Source organism: Elaeis guineensis, chromosome 2, assembly GCF_000442705.2.
Source record: "Elaeis guineensis isolate ETL-2024a chromosome 2, EG11, whole genome shotgun sequence".
Lineage (NCBI taxonomy): Eukaryota > Viridiplantae > Streptophyta > Magnoliopsida > Arecales > Arecaceae > Elaeis > Elaeis guineensis.
In genome coordinates, this window is record NC_025994.2 from 127632730 (window position 1) to 127651506 (window position 18777).

The 18777-nt window shown below is 46.5% G+C and overlaps 1 protein-coding gene across 1 annotated transcript; it reads right to left on the reverse strand.

Annotated features, from left to right (window-relative positions):
* Positions 1-4087: 4087 nt before the first annotated feature.
* Positions 4088-8398, reverse strand: LOC105044857 (uncharacterized). Its single transcript, XM_010922941.4, has 2 exons — positions 7002-8398; positions 4088-4594 (listed from the first exon to the last, which is right to left on the reverse strand). The coding sequence occupies exons 1-2, from the start codon at positions 7701-7703 to the stop codon at positions 4310-4312; spliced, it is 987 nt and encodes a 328-aa protein (XP_010921243.1). The 5' UTR covers positions 7704-8398; the 3' UTR covers positions 4088-4309.
* Between the last annotated feature and the right edge of the window lie 10379 nt (positions 8399-18777).

Below are 18777 nucleotides of genomic sequence, written 5' to 3' on the forward strand. Positions count from 1 at the left end.
CTAAGCATGACTAGCATCTAAATGATGCTTCATTCCACATCTTGAAAATTGATGGTAGCTAACAACAGGTGGTTGTTAGTATCTCAATATAAACATTATTATTATTTTTTTCTTTCAAGATGATTTGTAACTGCACATAATCTCACCTAAAAAAGCTAACTAAAACTTATGATTTAAATTCCTTGATCTTATATAAATATCAAAGATTTATTTGATGTGAGATCAAATATACGTCTTGCAAATCCTAGTGTTCTCTTTAACCGAGGGTCCAAATCCAACCACAAACGTCACAATCGATCCATAGTTAGCCCAAAAGGCTCTTTCCCTTGGTCCACATAAATCATATGTTAGTCCTTCTTTGATATCATTCATAATAACCGAAGATTTTACTCATAAAGACTAATTGGAAGATATATTTGGATTTCTTGATCATGTATAAGTATTCAAGATCTATGTAGTGCATAGTCAATATGAAACTAAACACATGTCCGCATAGGTTCTTACATAAGATATAGGAATGCTGTTAGAGTGATGACTCTTCTAAAAACAAATATTTGGTTAACTTTACAATAATTGGTTTAAGGTTTGGTTCAGAGGGTTTCGGTGATACTAATTGTCCATATCAAATTAGGAAGGAATGTTGGTGTTTTACTACTAGAAAATTTTCCACAGATATGAATAAGATGTTGTAAAATTGAATATATTGTACTGCATATAGCCACCAATAACATGTATCAATTGTAGATTTCATAGTTAATGATTTGGTTTCGTATATTCACGACAGCATGCAATGATCCGAAATTTCAGTTGCAAGTGTCACAAGTGATATATATATATATATATATATATATGTTTTTCTTGTCTTCCAATCAATATAAGTGAATATCTGGCTACCGTTCCAAATTCCTTTTTGTGATATGTTGCACATTTACATCCAAGTCCAACGAAGAAAGCAATTTGGACTCGAAACTTGTGATTCCATCCATTTATATGGATCGATTTGGAAAACACGACAGAGGCACATGGTCAGCCAGAGGTCGATCTAGAGGTGTATCAAACGAGCAAATACTTCATGAAGCACTGTCACCTGCTGCGCATGCCTATTCCGAAGCACAGATTGCTAAAGATCTAGAACGAGTTTTTTTTAAAAAAATATATATATACAAAAATTTCCATAGGAGGGAAAGGTAGGGACATGTGGCAACAATTTGGAATGAAGCTATAGAATCAATAGAGCCCAAAAGAAGTGCAGATATAACTTTTAATTAGATCAGATGAGTTGGTAGACCCATCCAACAATGAAGTAACATGCATGAAAACATGTTCTAGTTTGTTCGTTCCTGTCCATGTTGCTCCATGGTTGGATTAGCCATCAGTTGAGTGGTGGACCTGGTCCAATGAATAATCACTCGGAGTGCAAGGCTTTAGGTCTTGATGAAGTGTCTACTGACACAATCAATTGTATTTAACATGATCGAGCGGGGATGTTTTCTTATGAAATCTATATTGTTGATAACAACGATGACAACTTTTTTTTTGGTAGGAGTATGTCATTGATAATTGATAAGTTTACTTACAATCCTAACAAAACCCATAGGCTGCATGCATATAACCAAACAGTAGCAAAAAAAAAATTGACCCAAAGAAAATACAAGACTGTCATTATACAAAACACAGTAAATAGTAGGAGTAGAGTTAGAGAAGAAAGACAGTGAGAAGGAATGCAGCCCAGGAGAAGTATAAAAGAAGAGAGGGGAGGATTCAGCCATAGCAGCAAAGAGAACATAATTAAAGATTGATGCAGCTTGTCAGTCCTAAACGGTGAGCCATAGTGCTGCAGCCAAGTTCAGCTAGGCACATATAAAGTGGAGCATACTGGGAACATAGTAACATTATAAGATTGCATAATTATACACCAAAGATAAAAGAAAGGCGGAACATTGTCAGCAGATAAGGTTGAGGTGTGAAACAGTGGCTGAGCAGAACCATAGGTCAGTTGATGAGTAATGTGCCACTTTAAAGATAGTTGTGCCAATTTGAGCCCAAAGAAGCATATGAAACATATAGAAATAGTCCAACAGATTAATCTGAACATGAATTGGGATTCAAGAATAAGATAAATATTGCAATCCAGTCATATGAACTGCTGAAACATAAACCACTTGTATGAAAACGTTGGAGCCCCGTAGTCCATAGATGAGCAAATAGATGCTGCACTGAACAAGCACGAGTATGTAGAGATCCATAAGAAACATTCCTAAAGAATATCTGCGACTTCATTAGCAAGTGTAAAATCATATAATGAGGATAAAAAGCAAGATCCAGCTGATGGATGTCCAAGGAAGCATAAATCCACAATGAAGAGAACAGCAACCCTCCAAAGTGCTTGGATATGTAAGAGCATACATGAGTATATAGAAGTTCATCTGAAAATATATAATTGGATTGAAAACCATCCAAATGCCTAAGCACTTGCAAGAAATGAACCGAACATGAAGGTTCATGTAAATGAACAGAAATTATTTGAGGGTGCAAAGATTGATATGCTGCAATTTGTAGGAGGCGAAGATAGAGCAGTAATGTGCGATATAAATAGGCTGTTCCCCTGCATAACAAAACATGCTGGAGAAGATTGAAAAAGTGATGGGTGATATTGGCAGTTAGAGTCCATATCTAGAATAAGTAACAGGATATACATTGATCACCAGTATACTTGACAATTCCGGAGGTAGTTGAGTGGCCTGAGAAAAAGAGAAAATCTCATGGCAGTGCATGATTTGCTACCCAATCGGCAACTTGATCACCCTCCTGGAAAATATGAGAAACTTTGACATTAGGAAGAGAGTGAACCCACATATTGATGTCTTGAAGCCAAATGGAGTGGCGCAACTTGTTATTTGCATTATGATCAAGCCAGGACAGGAGAGGACAACAGAGGAATCATCCCGCAGTCAAACACCATGCAGGTGGAAAGATGAAATAAGAGCATGCAAACCAAGTCAAGCACTGATGAGCTATGCATATGGTAACGAACATTGATATAAAAATTTGCTGCCTGTAGATAAAAGAGCTCCCTGATGATTTTGTATGATGAAACCTGCAGCTGCTTCGTGCTTCCGGACAGCATCATCAAAATAGACGATCAACATGCCAAAGGGAGGGGATACGCAAGAGTAGAAATCAAAGATTGCCGAGTGTCCAGCAGAGGGGTATCCCGGTTCTTTGATAGAAGAATTGGTGTTGGTAAAGAAACAACGTGTGACGACGTCTTTGAGGAGCCCCTGCCTGCCTGCCTAGCGTTCACCATGCAATGTAGCAGAACTCTTGACAAATTGCAAACTCCCCTCCAAGGAGGCATCCTCGCATTAATGGATTAAGATGAGATGACGACTTCGAGGAACCCCACCCAGGAGTGGATAACTTTTGATTCAACACAAAGATATTACTGGTACTAAATGCTGTTCAAATGCCCTCCGTCGCAATGCGACACTTCCCCCAGAAGTAACCGCACTTGATGGTGTTTGACCTCCCAAGGGTGATATTGGAGTCCGAATAGATTAGGAGGATAGTGGCCATGAGTCATGAAGAAGATGAAATTGGATATATTATATTGCCCGGGACACGGCTGGTGGTGATACTTCAAAAAGAAGAAGGCTTTGTACCTTTTCAGTTCTTATTCTCCATTGCCGCATTGAAGGTATGCGGGACTCTCTGTTTTTTGAATCTGATGCCCGTCCTCGGCTCCACAGGTCTATCAAACTGTCCTGGTTCATTCGGTATGCAATGTTTGGACAGAACAAGAGGCTGCTTTCTTAGACGGGTGCCGGTGAAGTGCAGTAACTTGGTTCCAACAATACATCTCACTTTTTGTCATCAGCACATTACATTGGTAATGCAGCAGAAACAAACCTTTGAGCATCAAGAGATTGACATCACAGGTTGCTGGAGTTGCAAAGGCTGTGCTTGAGGAGGAAGGGCTCGGACAGACGCACGAACGTAAAACGATCAAAATTATTTGGCATTTAAAAAGAAAAAAAAAAAATCTGTTTTCTGGAAAACTGGATCCACTAGTTAGGACAAAGGATAATAATAACAAAGAAAGAAAGTTCCACTCGTTATGTTCTCATCACAATTCATAAAATGCAACGTATGATGATTAATAATTTGTGCCATCAACCGGGCCGACCATATATACAATGATGACGAACATCCAAATTCCTGTGATCATATGGTAATAATATATGCGGCAATACAATGAATATATTTATCATAAAAATAAAAATAATACAAGTCCTACTTCCCACAGGGACTATTGTTCATTGTTTGCCTTGGAATCAGCCCACTGTATTGTGGCTCTAGCCAAAGCATCCATAGGATCTATGCATTTCTTCAGGAGTGGGTCGTCCCGAGGCAAGAGTCCTCGCATGTCATCAGAGGCAAGTATAATGGTGTTTACAGCCCGCACCAGAAGAACTTGGAGCGCTATCCTCAGTAGATTTCTTGCGCCTTCCACATCCTTCCTGTTAAATGCCTCCACGGCAGGAATAACAGCATGCTCCATGGTTGCCTTATCTGGTAATAGAACTTCAAATCCCTGCTCAAGATCAGATCAGAATTTGGATTCAATCTTTTTTCTTTTCATCTTCATCTTCACTGAATTAGGTGAGACTCTGGTTGACAAAAGCTGAAGCTCAAATACATAAAATCACCAGCCTACTGAGTGACTATATGGCTTTTGCGGCTTTCCTCGAACAAAAAGGTTTAACCCGTGGACGGTAACTGTACGGTGTATAGCACCCGTGATAAAATTCAAGTTGGGCATGGATTTCACCATAGAAAAACAAAGGACGAGTTTGGTAGGTTTAGAAATGGAATGCGACCGCACTCTTGCTCTTGGTATTCTTCTTCATCACAAAATTAAAAATAAAAAATAAAAACTGAATGAAAAAGGTGGAAAGAGAAGAGAAATCAGAGGCCCAAAGGGAGCAATGATAGAAAAAGCAAAGTTAGCTAAGTAAAATCCTTCATAGCCAAGCAAGAGCTCCCAGAAAGGGAGGGGGAATCTATCTTCTCAACAGCCGTTTCGATCATCTATAATCAAACTCTAAAGTCTCCCATCAAACAAATCTTTCTCAAATCATTCACATGGTACTAGATCTGGTTAAAGTTGTAAGTGGTAATATTTTGTGACTCAAATATAGGGAAATACAACACAAACCAAGTCAGAAGACTTGGAAAAGAATGGCCCAAGACTTCGGCAGCATAGAAGACTTTAATCACATCCCTTCTGTCCATGATAAGCTAATCAATTTTGAGCAGCGTTCTCTTTACACAAGATAATTCATTTGAAGAAAACTTCTATGCAACCAGATATACACCGAAACTTTACCATTGGTTCACCTACAGATTTTGGACCTACAGGATTAAAGATCTACATAGATTTCAGAAGTTAGGAATACATTTGAGCATACAAGATGCAAAATCATGCAAAACAGAAACTCCCAAAAAGAGATAATAGTGAAAATCAACTGAAGGTGCCTAGTAACATTGGCGTCATAAAAAGTGAAAATTGACGAAAGTCACAATTTAGTTGTTACTAGGGGAGATTAACATGACAACTATATCTGGAGGTACTTGGTGAATTTGTGCAGCATGTGATGGCTAAAAGCCCTGAGCAAACGAGATTGAGAATGCTGTTTCTTGTTGGGTAAGGCTTCTTAGTGTTGCTTGAAGGATACCATTTGCACTTATGACTGCTATCATATCGTATTTTACATACATTTTATATGTGTAACCTACAATTGCACTAAAAAAACATCAGAAGATAGATGCTGCTACAAGAGAAGCTTGGTCATTTCTTTATTTTCCTCTTTATTTATAAGAAAAAAGATGTCTATATTATTTCACACATTATTAAGACAGAAGAAGATGTATTTTGTCCTAAACTCTAGAGATGGAAATATTAGTGATAGAAAGAAGAAACAACTAACACCGAAAAAAAAAAACAATGTGAAACACTGAAAATGACATGAATTTTTCTTACAGTAGCCTGGTCCTTGAGGAGCTTATTTGAATAAGGTAATTCCTAGGATTTGTGTCATGTCAAAAGGTGAAACATCTTCACATGTCGGTGTCAATAAAGAAGAGCCAGATATTTTCCAGTCATGCCCTGGATAGGAGGAACTAGGTGCATTCTTCACATGTGTCTCCCAGTGAAAATATCAAACAAGAATATAGAGGAACTCAACCACTCAAGTTCATTAACCTTTTTTTTTTTTTTTTTTTTAAAAAAAAAAAAAAGAAAAGAAGAAAGAGGAAAAACTACTCCAGTTCATCAGCCTACCAACCTGCTACACATCATATCAAAGAGGAGGTCAATCAAAAGGAGATTTTAAGCAACAATAAACATAATTATGAAGAATGATGTTCTTTTCTGAAAGTAAAAGATACTAACTTAAATCTTTGATTTTATATAATCACAGTCTACATAAGCTTAAGCATCACTCATGTTGATCTATTTGTTTTTCACTAAAGTACCCAAGCATTCTACTAGCTAGTATGAATAAGCAAAGCAATCACACCGATAAATTCTACCAGAGTACCAACCTAAACTGTAATAGACTATTGCAAGCGTATCATGCTGCTTTTATTTGCAAAATAAAGGCAGTATGGGCATCAGGTGCTTCACATGACTTTTAAACCACCGGACGGACCCCTTGTGCAAGTCTTTACATCACTTTTAAATTCTTCTATCTTCTATAGGTGAGGAACACGATGATCTTCGAGAACTTGTGCCGAAAACCTAATCTTTCAATTTGGAATAAGGAGAGTATGTCCAAGGTAAAGAAAAAGTAGCGATAGGGCCAGCCATGTTTGATATTCTTCTTCTTTCCTTTTTACATGGGGAAGGCGGGTCGGTCCGATAATTTGAGGTAAAGATGACACACTCGAACCATTCGAAAGAATCCAAAATTGAGAAAGATCAGAGAGACATTGCTTGCCTGGTTTTGGAGTTTCTCTGAATAAAATCTAGCAGGCAGTATGGCATCCGTGGCAAGAACTCCTATACGCAAGTTGCTTCCAGCTTCCACGGGCTTCAGGTTGGCTGCCTTGAGTTCCTTGGCAACACATTCACCGACATGAAGAAAGGGTACCGAACAGCCCTGGGAAATTTCATCATGCCAGGAGTGCGAGATATGACATGGCATAACCATGCAACGAGCTCCAGAGCTCTCCAAAAAGATCCTCTTGCACCGTAGATTCTCCACGATGGAAGCATGATCGATTCGCGAGTCGGTGTTTCTTGAAGTGGGGTTCCTCTTACGGGAAGACAGCTCTCTGTTCAGCACCGGGTCGCTGCAGACGATGAAAGGGAGAGCCGCCCCTCCATCTCGCGAACTCCACGCCACAAGCTTCTCTAAGAAACCGATGGTGGAAACAGCCGATGCGCCTCCTATGACACCCACCGTGTTGGGAAGGGCGAGCACCGGACTCTCGGACCCACTTCCTCGAGCCGGCATGGAATTCCTAAAATCAGAGAGCTCATCACCCCCATCACTCTGCAGCAGAACTGATGGTGATGGTTGTTTGGGACAAAGAATAGAGGTGGAAGGCGGCCAAGCTTTGGGGCGGCTCCTCCTGCTGCGCCCCATCACTCCATCCACGACACGAGTCCGGAAACTTGATGGTGGATGGGAGGACATCGTCGAGCTCCCGTCAAAAATCGCGCTTTTCCGATGGCGTTTCTATGTTTACAGCTGCGTCGATTTTTCGGCACCGAAACAGCCTCGCCTCACATTATTACAATCCTTGCGGTGCTCAAAGATTCGATTCGACTTCTCTAGCGCGAGATCTGATGATTTCAAGAACTCAAGAGAAGTAGTAGATAGATAGTTTAAGGAATTCCCAAAGACTTCAGCTCTAACCATCAAAACTTATCTGAAAATGCTGCTAATCTCCCCTCAAACCAAACCTTCCATAGAGAAGAAGATTAGTTGCTTGAGGCACGAATCCGATCTACCGAATGATCGCACGTTTTCCTCGTCTCGCTCAACATTAGGTTTACTCCAAGAAACCAATCATACGACCTCTTGCCCTACGATTTGGAATTTTAAAACCTAAGGGGTAAAAGAGGGAAAAAAGATAGAAAGAAAAAGAAGAAGAAGGAAAAAAACAAAAAAAAAACAAAAAGAAAACACAAGATTCCGCAATCAAGATTAGATTATTGTTTTACAATGAAACGACGCAAGCGACTAGGTGGAAAGAGATACATCCATCCCCTGGCTCCAAGATAAGGAAAGGCACAGAGGAATCTCAATAACACAAGATGACCACCATCTTATCTTTCTTTTAACTCTATCTATCATCACCTACCAGAAGAATCCAACGAAGAAACGGCAGAAATAAAGAAAAAGATTCGACGTTACAGCAACATTATCGTCTTCTCACCTTCTCCAATCGTCGCTCAAGCCGTCTGTCGGCCTGACATTGGATTCTCGGCAGGTGATAACAATATGGCGGTAGATGAGACCACATTGTCTTCTCTGACTCCCTCTCTCTCGCCCCCAATCCCCAATTAGTGGCTGCGGTAAATTCCTTCCGTTCCCCTTTCCAAACTTCTATTAAGAGCTACTACCTCTCGCACCGTCCAACGCTCGCTGGTAGGTGCCCGCTGCTTGTTGGTATGAGTTGGATGATGTGGGATGGCACGGAAGCAGAAATCCAGATGCTGGAACTATTAATGTGTGTTCCACCCAAGAGTCACCTTCATTTCATTTTTATTTTAATAATTGAAACAAGTTGCCGCTATACGCCACGTATTAGTGTGCGAACCATCGTACATAGAGAGTGCAAGTGGCCCAGAACGTGACACGAGGGATCCTCATTCAATCCGATTTTTTTTTCTTTTTTCAAATTTTAATATTAGATCCAGATCTAACTTAATGAAAAATAATACCAGATTGGATGGAATTTATAGCTAAAATTTTTGTCCCAACAATCCATATAAATTAGGTTGGATACATGTATAATTTAATTTTAATTCAAAAAATTTACATTCAGAAAAGATCTGGACCACATACCAAAAAAATCCTAACTTTATTATAAGACGTTCAGAAGCAACCTATGATTTGACCAACATGACAATTGTTTTCAGCAAAATTTAAAAAATAATTAAAAATAATTTTTAAAATTAAATATTTTTCATAAGTTATATAAATTAGCATGTCCAAAGATATCTAATTGATTGAAATAAAATTTAGATAGAATGTCAAATTGACCATAGTATTAATTTATAATTGTTGCGGTCAAAGATCAAAAAGTTGAATGGTTCGGATAGTTTGGTTGATTCCGCATCCGCATCCGCATACATAAGAATAGCAATAGATCAGACAATCAGGGGCCTACGGCCTAGCCTACTATCGACTAGCCTGATCCGATCTATTTATCTAAATAAGTCAGACATAAACTGTTAATAAGACCTGTATAAATAAATAGGCTAGGCCTAATATTTCAAAGCCTAGCCTGAAAGTCTACAGGCCAGTCTATATAAATTTAATATATATATATATATATAATTTAATAAAAAATTATAATTTTATTAATATGTATAATTAATTAATTATTGAGATACTATTTTCTATTTAGTTTAAGTTATATTTTCTATAATTTGAGATTTGTTAGAGGCAGAAAATTATTACGTTTGATAGGCCTTGAAGGCCTAAACTTGTTGGCCTATTTAAAGGCCTTAATGTTTATAGGCCTTTAAATAGATTTTCAAACTAGGTTAGACTTTTTATTTTACAAAATAGGCCACGCCGAGCCTCATTTTAAGCCTGAACCAATCCAATATATGAGATATTATTTGCTTTGGCTCATGACCATCTTTAGGCTTCAGTAAATCTTAGACTTTAGCAGGCCTTGGTCATTTAGAGTCTTACGATTTTATCCTTTAAATAATACCTTACGTTGGAGAGAATATTTCAATCCATATAAACGATGTGAGACTAAAGATATCCTCTCTACACCACAATACAGTCTGGTAGGAGACATTCCCATAGATAGTGTCAATATTGCAGTCAAAGATCAAGAGGTCGAATGGTTCGGATGGTTGGGTTGACTCCGTATCCGCATATGTGAGGTATTGTTCGTTTTCGCTTATGACCATCTTCAGGCTTCAGTGGGCCTTAAGCTTCAGTGGACCTTTTATTTAGACTCTCATGATTTTGTCCTTTAAAAAAAATCTCATGTAGGAGAGAAGGTTCCAATCCATATAAACTATACTTTCTCTTAACTCATAATCAATATGGGACTAAAGATGTATTCTCTACACTACAACAATAATCTTAAACATGAAACATTCCTTCCAAAAATGGTACTCAACTATCTAGTTTGTCATAACATCTTATATGTCATGTGAATAAAATGTGATCAAGAAATTAGATTGATGAGATGATAACATCGTTTATTTCACAATAATTAATTGATGATGAATGCTACCATTAGATATTCTACAAATTCTAGCAAACAAATTCCGAGTACTTCTAGGCACTATACTTTCATTTCTATAAATATAGTTTATAGAATTTGTATATGCTAAGACTTGGATGTGCGTCAACCCATCAAATAAAATAAGCTTCCATAATCTAATCCGTGGAAAACTGCTTTATGCATCATGAAGTGAAACAAGAAATAAGGCTAAGGAATCTAACAACAAAGATAATTAAAGATCCCATCATTTATGTTTTTTAGTTTTTTAACATATTTTTTCTATCAAACAATTTCATAATTGAAGTCTATTCAATTATATGCCAACAAAAAAAAGCATATAATTTTTGTTAGACCAGGTCAGATTGGATAATAAATCAAAAGACATAAATTAAATTCATATAACAATTGGATCAGGTTGGGTCATGTTGCGGCCAATCGTCTCATCGTCTGATCGTCGGGGGACGTGCACCTGCAAAAACGAGAAGTCTACACTGATCGGAGACGGCTCCGATGGGGACCCTCCGACGGTCAAGTCAGAGAGGTGACTGGGCAACAGTGAAATGAAGACAGAGAGCTCGATCGAGGGAGAGAGAGGGAGAGAGGAGCGAGCCTGTGTTTTTGGGAGTCGAGAGGTGGGAGGGACGGAGCGGATCGATCCCTTGCACTGTTGCCTTCCCCGGTATATATAGTGGAGCACGGTATGGCGCCATCATTAATGGCGCGGACAAGTGAGGAACTGTCAACTCACTGTAGACTGTCAGGGTCGCCGTGAAGATGTCACATCGCCGTGGGGGCTGTCAAATCATCAGGGTTGACAATGCCCCTGGCAGGACAATGCCCCAAAATGGCCGTGCCGCATGTTGCTGTCAGAGCTGACAAGGTCTGGCGGCTGTACGGCGATTGGAGGAGTCGGCCGACCCTAGGTCGGCGGCCAGCAGAGTGGCGTCGGGGTTCCTCCGTCGGTCGGCGGGCTTCATATGAGTCGACCGTCAGACCTCTGGGTTCGACCGGTCGGGAAAGATACGCCCGACATATCCTCAGTCGGCGATGGACCGTTGAATGGCCGGTAGTGGTGTCCGTCAATCGGGCGCTCCCGGCTGTCGGCCGGTCGGTCCCTCCGGTCGGTCGGTCGTTCCGACCGTCAATCGGTCGGTACGCCCGTCGGTCGGTCGGTCATTCGGTCGGACCGTCGGTCAGTCGGTCGGTCAGTATCCCCCAACAGTTGCCCCCCTCCACTCCTAAGTCAGACGGTGAGCTGGCGACTAGGAGTGGATTCGTCGTATGCGAGGATCCGACCGTACCGCCGGTCGATGCGGTGTCAGGCACCTCATAAATGTCGAGAGGCTTGCTGGCGTCCGTCGTCTAGTCGGCATCAGACGTCTCGTCCTATCAGCGTCAGGTGTCATGTCGGCGCCGGACGCCCCGCCGTGTCGGATGTCCCGCTGGTGTCAGCGATAAAACCGGCGCCAGGTGTCGTGTCCCATCGAGAAGGGAACCGTCGTGTCCCATCGGGAAGGGGAACCGTCATTCCCGCCGTCCCTTCGGGAACACCAAACGTCGCATCCCGTCGGGAACACCAAACGTCGCGTCCTGTCGCGCCACGTGGCGTGTGGCCATTGGTTCACGTTCGGTGGAGCGGATGGAGGTGACGTGGCGCAATCTGAAGGGGGGTGCGTCGAACCGTCGGACCGTCGGACGGCCCTGATGACGCCACGCGGCGAAATCTGGGGAGCCTTCGTTGGCCGTGCCTTCATCTCGACCGTTGGGGGGCACTATATATACAAAGTTACCCCCACATGATTTTTTCACCCTTCTCATTTTTACAGTCGAGACTCTGTCCGCGTGGGCCTCCGTTCCAGGTACTTCTCCGCTCTGTCCCCCATTTCGATCCTTTCCTTCCAAGGGCTAGAGTAGCTCTCCCCCTCTTTCTTTCCTTTCTTCCTTGCCATTTCCTTGAACTCATGGCAAGGACGTCCCCGCAAGGTAGTCGGTCGGGAGAGCCGACCGAAGACACTCGGTCGTCCCCGGAGGTGGAGGCTTCTTCACTTTCGAGGCCGAACGTCGATCGGCTCCGGGAGCAGTACCGCATCCCGGAGCAGTTTCGGCTGTTCGCCCCTGGCGCCGATGGTCGGGTTAACAGCCCGCCCGAGGGCCAGGTGGCCTTCTATCTGGAGGATCTCCGGGCCGGCCTTCGATTCTCGGTCCCGGAGTTCGTCCGGAACATTCTTGACTATTACGGGCTATGCCCGGCACAACTTGCGCCGAACTCAGTTCGGCTGATAGTCAGTTTTGCCCTGTTGTGTCGGCTTTTGCCGACCGAACCTCGGATCTCCCTTTTCCGAGTTTTCTTTGTTCTCCGTCCCCACCCTAAAGCCCGAGGGTGGTGGTACTTCGTCCCTCGGAAAGGGCTTTCTTTCATCACTGATCTTCCGACGTCCATTCACGGATGGAAGAACCAGTTCTTCTTCGCGTCGTCCTCTGCCCCTTGGGGGTTTCCCGTCCGTTGGGGGAATCCCCGAACCGATCCAAATGAGAACAGTCGGGTGGAGGCCGATGATCGGGAGGACTTCCATCGGCTAAAGGATATCTCGATGTCGAAGCAGAGCGAGCTCGTCACCGAGCAGGCCTTGTACGACGCCGGCCTTAGCCCGGTCCCCCGTTTAGGTCGGTTTGCATTTTTCCGACATCTCCATTTTCTTTTCTGCCTTTCTCTTCAGCTCTGACCGTTCGTTGTCTTTTTCAGATATGCCGCCGAGGACGCGACTGTCGGCAGCCGACATTCGTCAGCATGCCGTGAGGAAGAGGCCGGCGGCAGGCGCCGGGCCGTCGCAGCCTCCCAAGAGGCCCCGCGTGGTTCCGCCGAGCGAACCAACCGGGTCGGAGGTGGAGCCGGTGATCGCACTGTCAGCGCCGACAGTGCTTGTAGATGTCCCGTCCGAGGGACCGTCGGTTGGGGGAGCCGCTTCGCCCGACCGTCGAGCAGCCAATTCCGCAGGGGGCACGCCGACCGCCCAGCAGCCTCCGGAGGTTCGAGAGGAGGTCCGCGAACCTGAGCGGCCGACGCACGCCACCGCCGCACCGTCGGTCGAGACTCGATCGGGGTCGAGTTTGCCGTCGATCTCCGACGTCAGGGCCTGGACGACTAGCCGAGGTAAGGCCCCCATGGCGTCGGGCGACGAAGGTCGGTCGGCGGGCGGGTCGGCCGACTTTCCGCTTCCTGAGGGTGCGTCGGGCCTGGCCAACCACGACTTGGCCAGAAGACTATGCCAAGCACTCCTTCTTCCCGCTGACATCGAAGCGATGAAGAACCAGCGTGTCTCCGACATGCTGTCGTCCTTCTACCCGATGATGATCCGGGTAAACTCTCCTTCCCTTCGTTTTTAACGTAGCCTCGCAAGTTCGGCTTACTAACGGTCGGTTCTATTTTGTGCAGCTGGTCTTCAACATATCCGAGCTGGAGGCCGGATATCGGAAGTTCGGGGACATGCGCGCGGCCTGGAGAGATAAGGTCGCGGGCCTCGAAGCCGACAAGGTTGTCCTTGTCGACCAACTCCAGCAGTCGGTCGACCGGGAGAACCGACTCGAGGGGGAGGTCGCCCAACTTTCGGAGGAGGTCTCCCGACTCAAGGAGACCTTGGCGTCGTCAGAGTCGAAGCTGAAGTCGGCCAAGGACGACGCAGCAAAGAAGTCCCGAACCATCCGTCGGCTCCGACACGAGCGAGATAGCATCGCCAAAGAGCTGGAGGCCGAGCGCGAGCAACTCCGAGCAAGTCTCGGGGACCTCGCCAAGGCTGAAGAAGGCTGTGCCACCGCACAGGTCGACGCAGACGTCGCCAAAGCCGAGGCAGAGTCGGCAAGGGAGGCTTTGGGTCGGGCGATTGAAGTCTTCCAGGACTCGGAGGAGTATCGCGAAGAGCTTCTGGAGAGCGGCTACCTCTCGTACCAAGTCGGGTATGAGGATGCTCGGGAAGCCGTTCGGAGCTTGTACCCGAGATTAGATCTCAGCGGTGTGGTCCTGCCGGAGTCGGGGGCCCCAGCTACGGAGGAGACGGCCGGACCAACATCGGAAGGCCTCTCCACCAGGGCGGAAGCCGAAGACGTCGCAGAGCCGGTTGCCGAAGATCGGTCGGCCCCGACGGTTGAAGATCGGTCGGCTCCGACGGCTGAAGATCGATCGGCCCCGACGGCTGAAGTCGGAGCGGATCTGCCGACCAACTCCAATCGTCGTCCAGTGGAGGACGTCGATTCTGACGATTAGTCGGTTTTGTTTTGTCTCATGTTTTGCTTTGACTTGTAATCGAGCTTCGGCCTTTACTTATAAATTTTTTTTAAGCCTTGAATGAAATCTTCTTTTACCTCCTTCCTTTTTTTCGTAATGTCGAGCATTTCTGCAATGTCGAACGTGAGTCACTAACTTAAGTAAGTCATTAACTTACATAAGTCGGTAGGATCCCAGCGACTTGTGCAGCTCCGAAAGTAGAGTACGTCCCGACTTTGGGTCGGCTTCTTGTAGTCGAACTCATAAGTCGGGCGCACCTTGTTGAGTCGGGAGCCGACCGAACCTGGTAAAGGTTCGGTAGTCGGGCTTCCATAGTCGAACGTCATCCGGCGCAGTGTCGGGGGAACGATAACAAGTCGGATCCCCATGCTCTTGCGTCGGGTATCGTGTCTTCCGACATACGGTAGCAAGCCGAATGTCGTTCAGCCGGCCGTAGGTCGATCGGCAAGTTGTGGATGCGACTAAGGTCGCGTCGTGCGATAGACGGTGGTAAGCCGAATATCCCTCGTCCGGCCGTAGCCTGGTCGGAAGTCGCGACGACAGTCGCGTGGGCTTTTAGCCTCTCTTTGGTCGGGGCCCGATCGGCCTGTCGGTCGATGGTTCGGCCCGAAAATTCGACCGTAGAAGGAGTATGAACTCCCGTCACAATAGATGCATCGGCCTTTGTCAAGGGCGGATGTGTTGCCGAAAGTCGAAGGAGTGTAACTCCCGTTGATAAGGGTCCGTCGGTTCTTGTGAGGGTCCGACGCATCGTCGAAGGAGTGTCAACTCCCGTCATTGTAGATGCATCGGTCCTCGCAAGAGTTTGATGCGTCACCGATGATGAGGTCGTCGGTTTTAGGTGGATGCTAGACCCACGTTGATACGTTGGGGTTGAGCGCCGATCATTAGTCGAAGAGTTAAGACTCCAAGATTTCAAACTGAATTTGTATTCCGACCACTGAATTACAGAATTCATTGGTAATACAGCTTCAAGTTGTCGGCGTTCCAAGTCCGGAGAATGGGCTTCCCCTCAAGGGTCTCCAGTCGATAGGCCCTCGGCCCGTAGGTGTCTGCAACCTTGTAGGGTCCTTCCCAGTTGGGAGCCAGCTTCCCTTGGTCCAAGGGCTTCGACACTTCTGCCTTCCTCAAGATCAGGTCGCCAGGCCTGAAAAGCTTCGGTCTGACCTTGGTGTTGTAATACCGGGCGACCCTCTGTCGGTATGAAGCCATTCGGATTTGAGCCTCGTCTCGTAGCTCGGGGAGGAGGTCCAAGTCGGCCCTCCGACCCTCGGAGTTATCCGACTCTTGGTACCGTTCGACCCTTGAAGATGGTAGGCCAATCTCGAGCAGGATCATAGCCTCTGTCCCGTAGGCCAAACTGAACGGCGACTCCCCGGTCGGGACGCGGGGGGTCGTTCGGTAAGCCCACAGAACGGAGCCCAGCTCGTCGACCCAGAGACCTTTGGCTTCATTCAGTCGGGTCTTGAGTCCGTGGAGCAAGGTTCGGTTGGTCACTTCGACCTCGCCGTTGGACTGAGGGTGCCCGACTGAAGTCAGTCGGTGCCTGATGTGAAACCTGGCGCAGAAGTCTCTGAAGTCTTGGTTGTCGAATTGCCGTCCGTTGTCGGTGATGATGGTGTGCGGCAATCCGAACCTGAAGATGATGGACTTTTGGATGAAGTCCTCCATCTTCCGCTCGGTGATCTGCGCCAAGGGCTCGGCCTCTACCCACTTCGTGAAGTAGTCGATGGCGACAACGATGAACTTCCTTTGGTCCGACGCTGGTGGGAACGGACCAAGAATGTCGACTCCCCACTGGGCGAAGGGCCACGGAGCGACAATAGGAGCGATTTGGCTGGCCGGTAGGTGTTGAATATTGGCATACTTTTGGCATGGCTCGCACCTCCGGACCAACTCTGCCGCGTCCTTCTTCATGGTTGGCCAGTAGTAGCCTTGTCGCAGGACCTTGAAGGCTAGGGACTTGCCCCCCAAGTGGTTCCCGCAAATTCCTTCGTGAACCTCTCGGAGAGCATAGTCGGCGTCGGTCGGCCCCAAACACCTGAGCAAAGGGAGGAAAAACGATCTTTTGTAGAGTCGGCCGTCCATGATGGCATATTGCGAGGCCGACCATCGGAGTCGCTTGGCCTCCGTGGGATCTTCAGGACTGATCCCGTCGGTCAGGTACCGGACGATCGGGTCCATCCAACTTGGTTCGGACGTTAACTGTTGCACTTCTACGACCCGATCGATGCTCGGCTGCTGGAGGTTTTCGACGAACGTCCGATTCAAAGAATCGTAGGCCGACGTTGCCAATCTGGAGAGTGCATCGGCACGGGCGTTCTCCGACCTGAGGATGTGGGAGATCTCGAAATGCTTGAGACGCACCACGAGGCCCTTCACTTTCTGGAGGTACTGGATCATGGTCGGATCTCGCGCCTCGAATTCGCCCTTGACCTGCCCCACGATCAGCTGAGAGTCGGAGAATGCCCGGAGGCTGTCGATGCCCAGCTCCTTCGCCATCCTCAAGCCAGCGAGGAGTTCCTCGTATTCGGCTTGATTGTTGGAGGCCTTGAAGTCGAACCGGAGGGCGTACTCAGTGACCACCCCATCCGAGTTCGTGAGCAGGAGCCCGGCCCCGCTTCCCTGAGCGTTCGAGGCTCCGTCGATGTGGAGTACCCAGGTGGAGATCGGGTCTGGCTCAGAGACCGCATCTCGCCCCGGGTCTTCAGCTCCCGGCCCTTGGTCGGTCGTCGGGCATTCGACGATGAAGTCGGCCAAGACCTGGGCCTTCAAGGCAGGCCTTGGTCGGTACTGGATGTCGAACTCGCTAAGCTTCATCGCCCACTTTGCGAGTCGTCCAGATGTGTCGGGTCGGCGCAGTATCGCCCTCAGGGGCTGGTTGGTGAGTACCACTATGGCGTGGGCCTGGAAGTATGGTCGGAGCCGTTGCGCGGAGACGGTCAGGACGAAAATCATCTTTTCCGTCTCCGAATATCTGGCTTCGGCCCCGTGGAGCACCTTACTGGTGTAGTAGATGGGCTGATGAGTTCGGCACTCATTTTTTCGAACGAGCACCAAACTGATCGCCTCGGAAGACGTGGCCAAGTAGAGATACAAGGTCTCCCCGACCTGCGGCTTTACGAGCAGCGGCGGGGAAGCCAAGTACTTTTTCAGGTCTTCGAAGGCCCGCTGGCACTCATCCGATCAAGAGAAACCGTTCGCTTGGCGCAGAATCTTGAAGAACGGGAGGCACCTTTCAGCTGATCGGGAAATGAATCGGCTAAGAGCGACGATTCTTCCGTTCAGCTATTGGACCTCCTTCTTGGTGTTCAGATGACGCATGTCGAGGATTGCCTTTATTTTCTCAGGGTTGGCCTCGATCCCTCTCTGAGAAACGAGGAATCCGAGGAACTTCCCTGAGGTCACCCCGAAAGCACACTTGGTCGGGTTGAGCTTCATTCGGTGTCGTCGAAAGGTGCGAAAGGTCTCCTCGAGATCCTGAACGTGGTCCGGGATCTGCGTGCTTTTCACCAGCATGTCGTCCACGTACACTTCCATGTTGCACCCGATCTGGTCTTTGAAGACCTTATTGACGAGTCGTTGGTAGGTGGCGCCGGCGTTCTTCAGCCCGAAGGGCATCACCCGATAACAGTAGAGACCCTTGGGAGTCACGAACGCGGTGTGCTCCTCGTCTTCAGGTGCCATTCGGATCTGGTTGTACCCGACGAAGGCGTCCATGAAGCTGAGCAGTCGAAATCCGGATGTCGCATCCACCAGCTGATCGATCTTCGGAAGTGGGAAGCTATCCTTCGGGCAGGCTCGGTTTAGGTCGGTATAGTCGATGCAGATCCTCCACTTTCCGTTGGCTTTCTTGACCATGACAACATTGGCGAGCCAATCGGGATACGTGGATTTCCGAATGAAGCCTGCTTCGAGTAGCTTGTCCACTTCTTCGTCGATGGCCCTCTGCCTCTCTGGGGCGAAGAACCTTTTCTTCTGCCTCACCGGCCTCATCGTCGGGTCGATGT

Excerpts from the sequence above, each read along its gene's own strand:
- LOC105044857 (XM_010922941.4), bottom strand. The coding sequence starts at position 7,703 with ATGTCCTCCCATCCACCATCAAGTTTCCGGACTCGTGTCGTGGATGGA. Across the intron at positions 4,595-7,001 it reads CAGAGAAACTCCAAAACCAG|GGATTTGAAGTTCTATTACC; the intron begins GCAAGCAATGTC and ends GATCTTGAGCAG.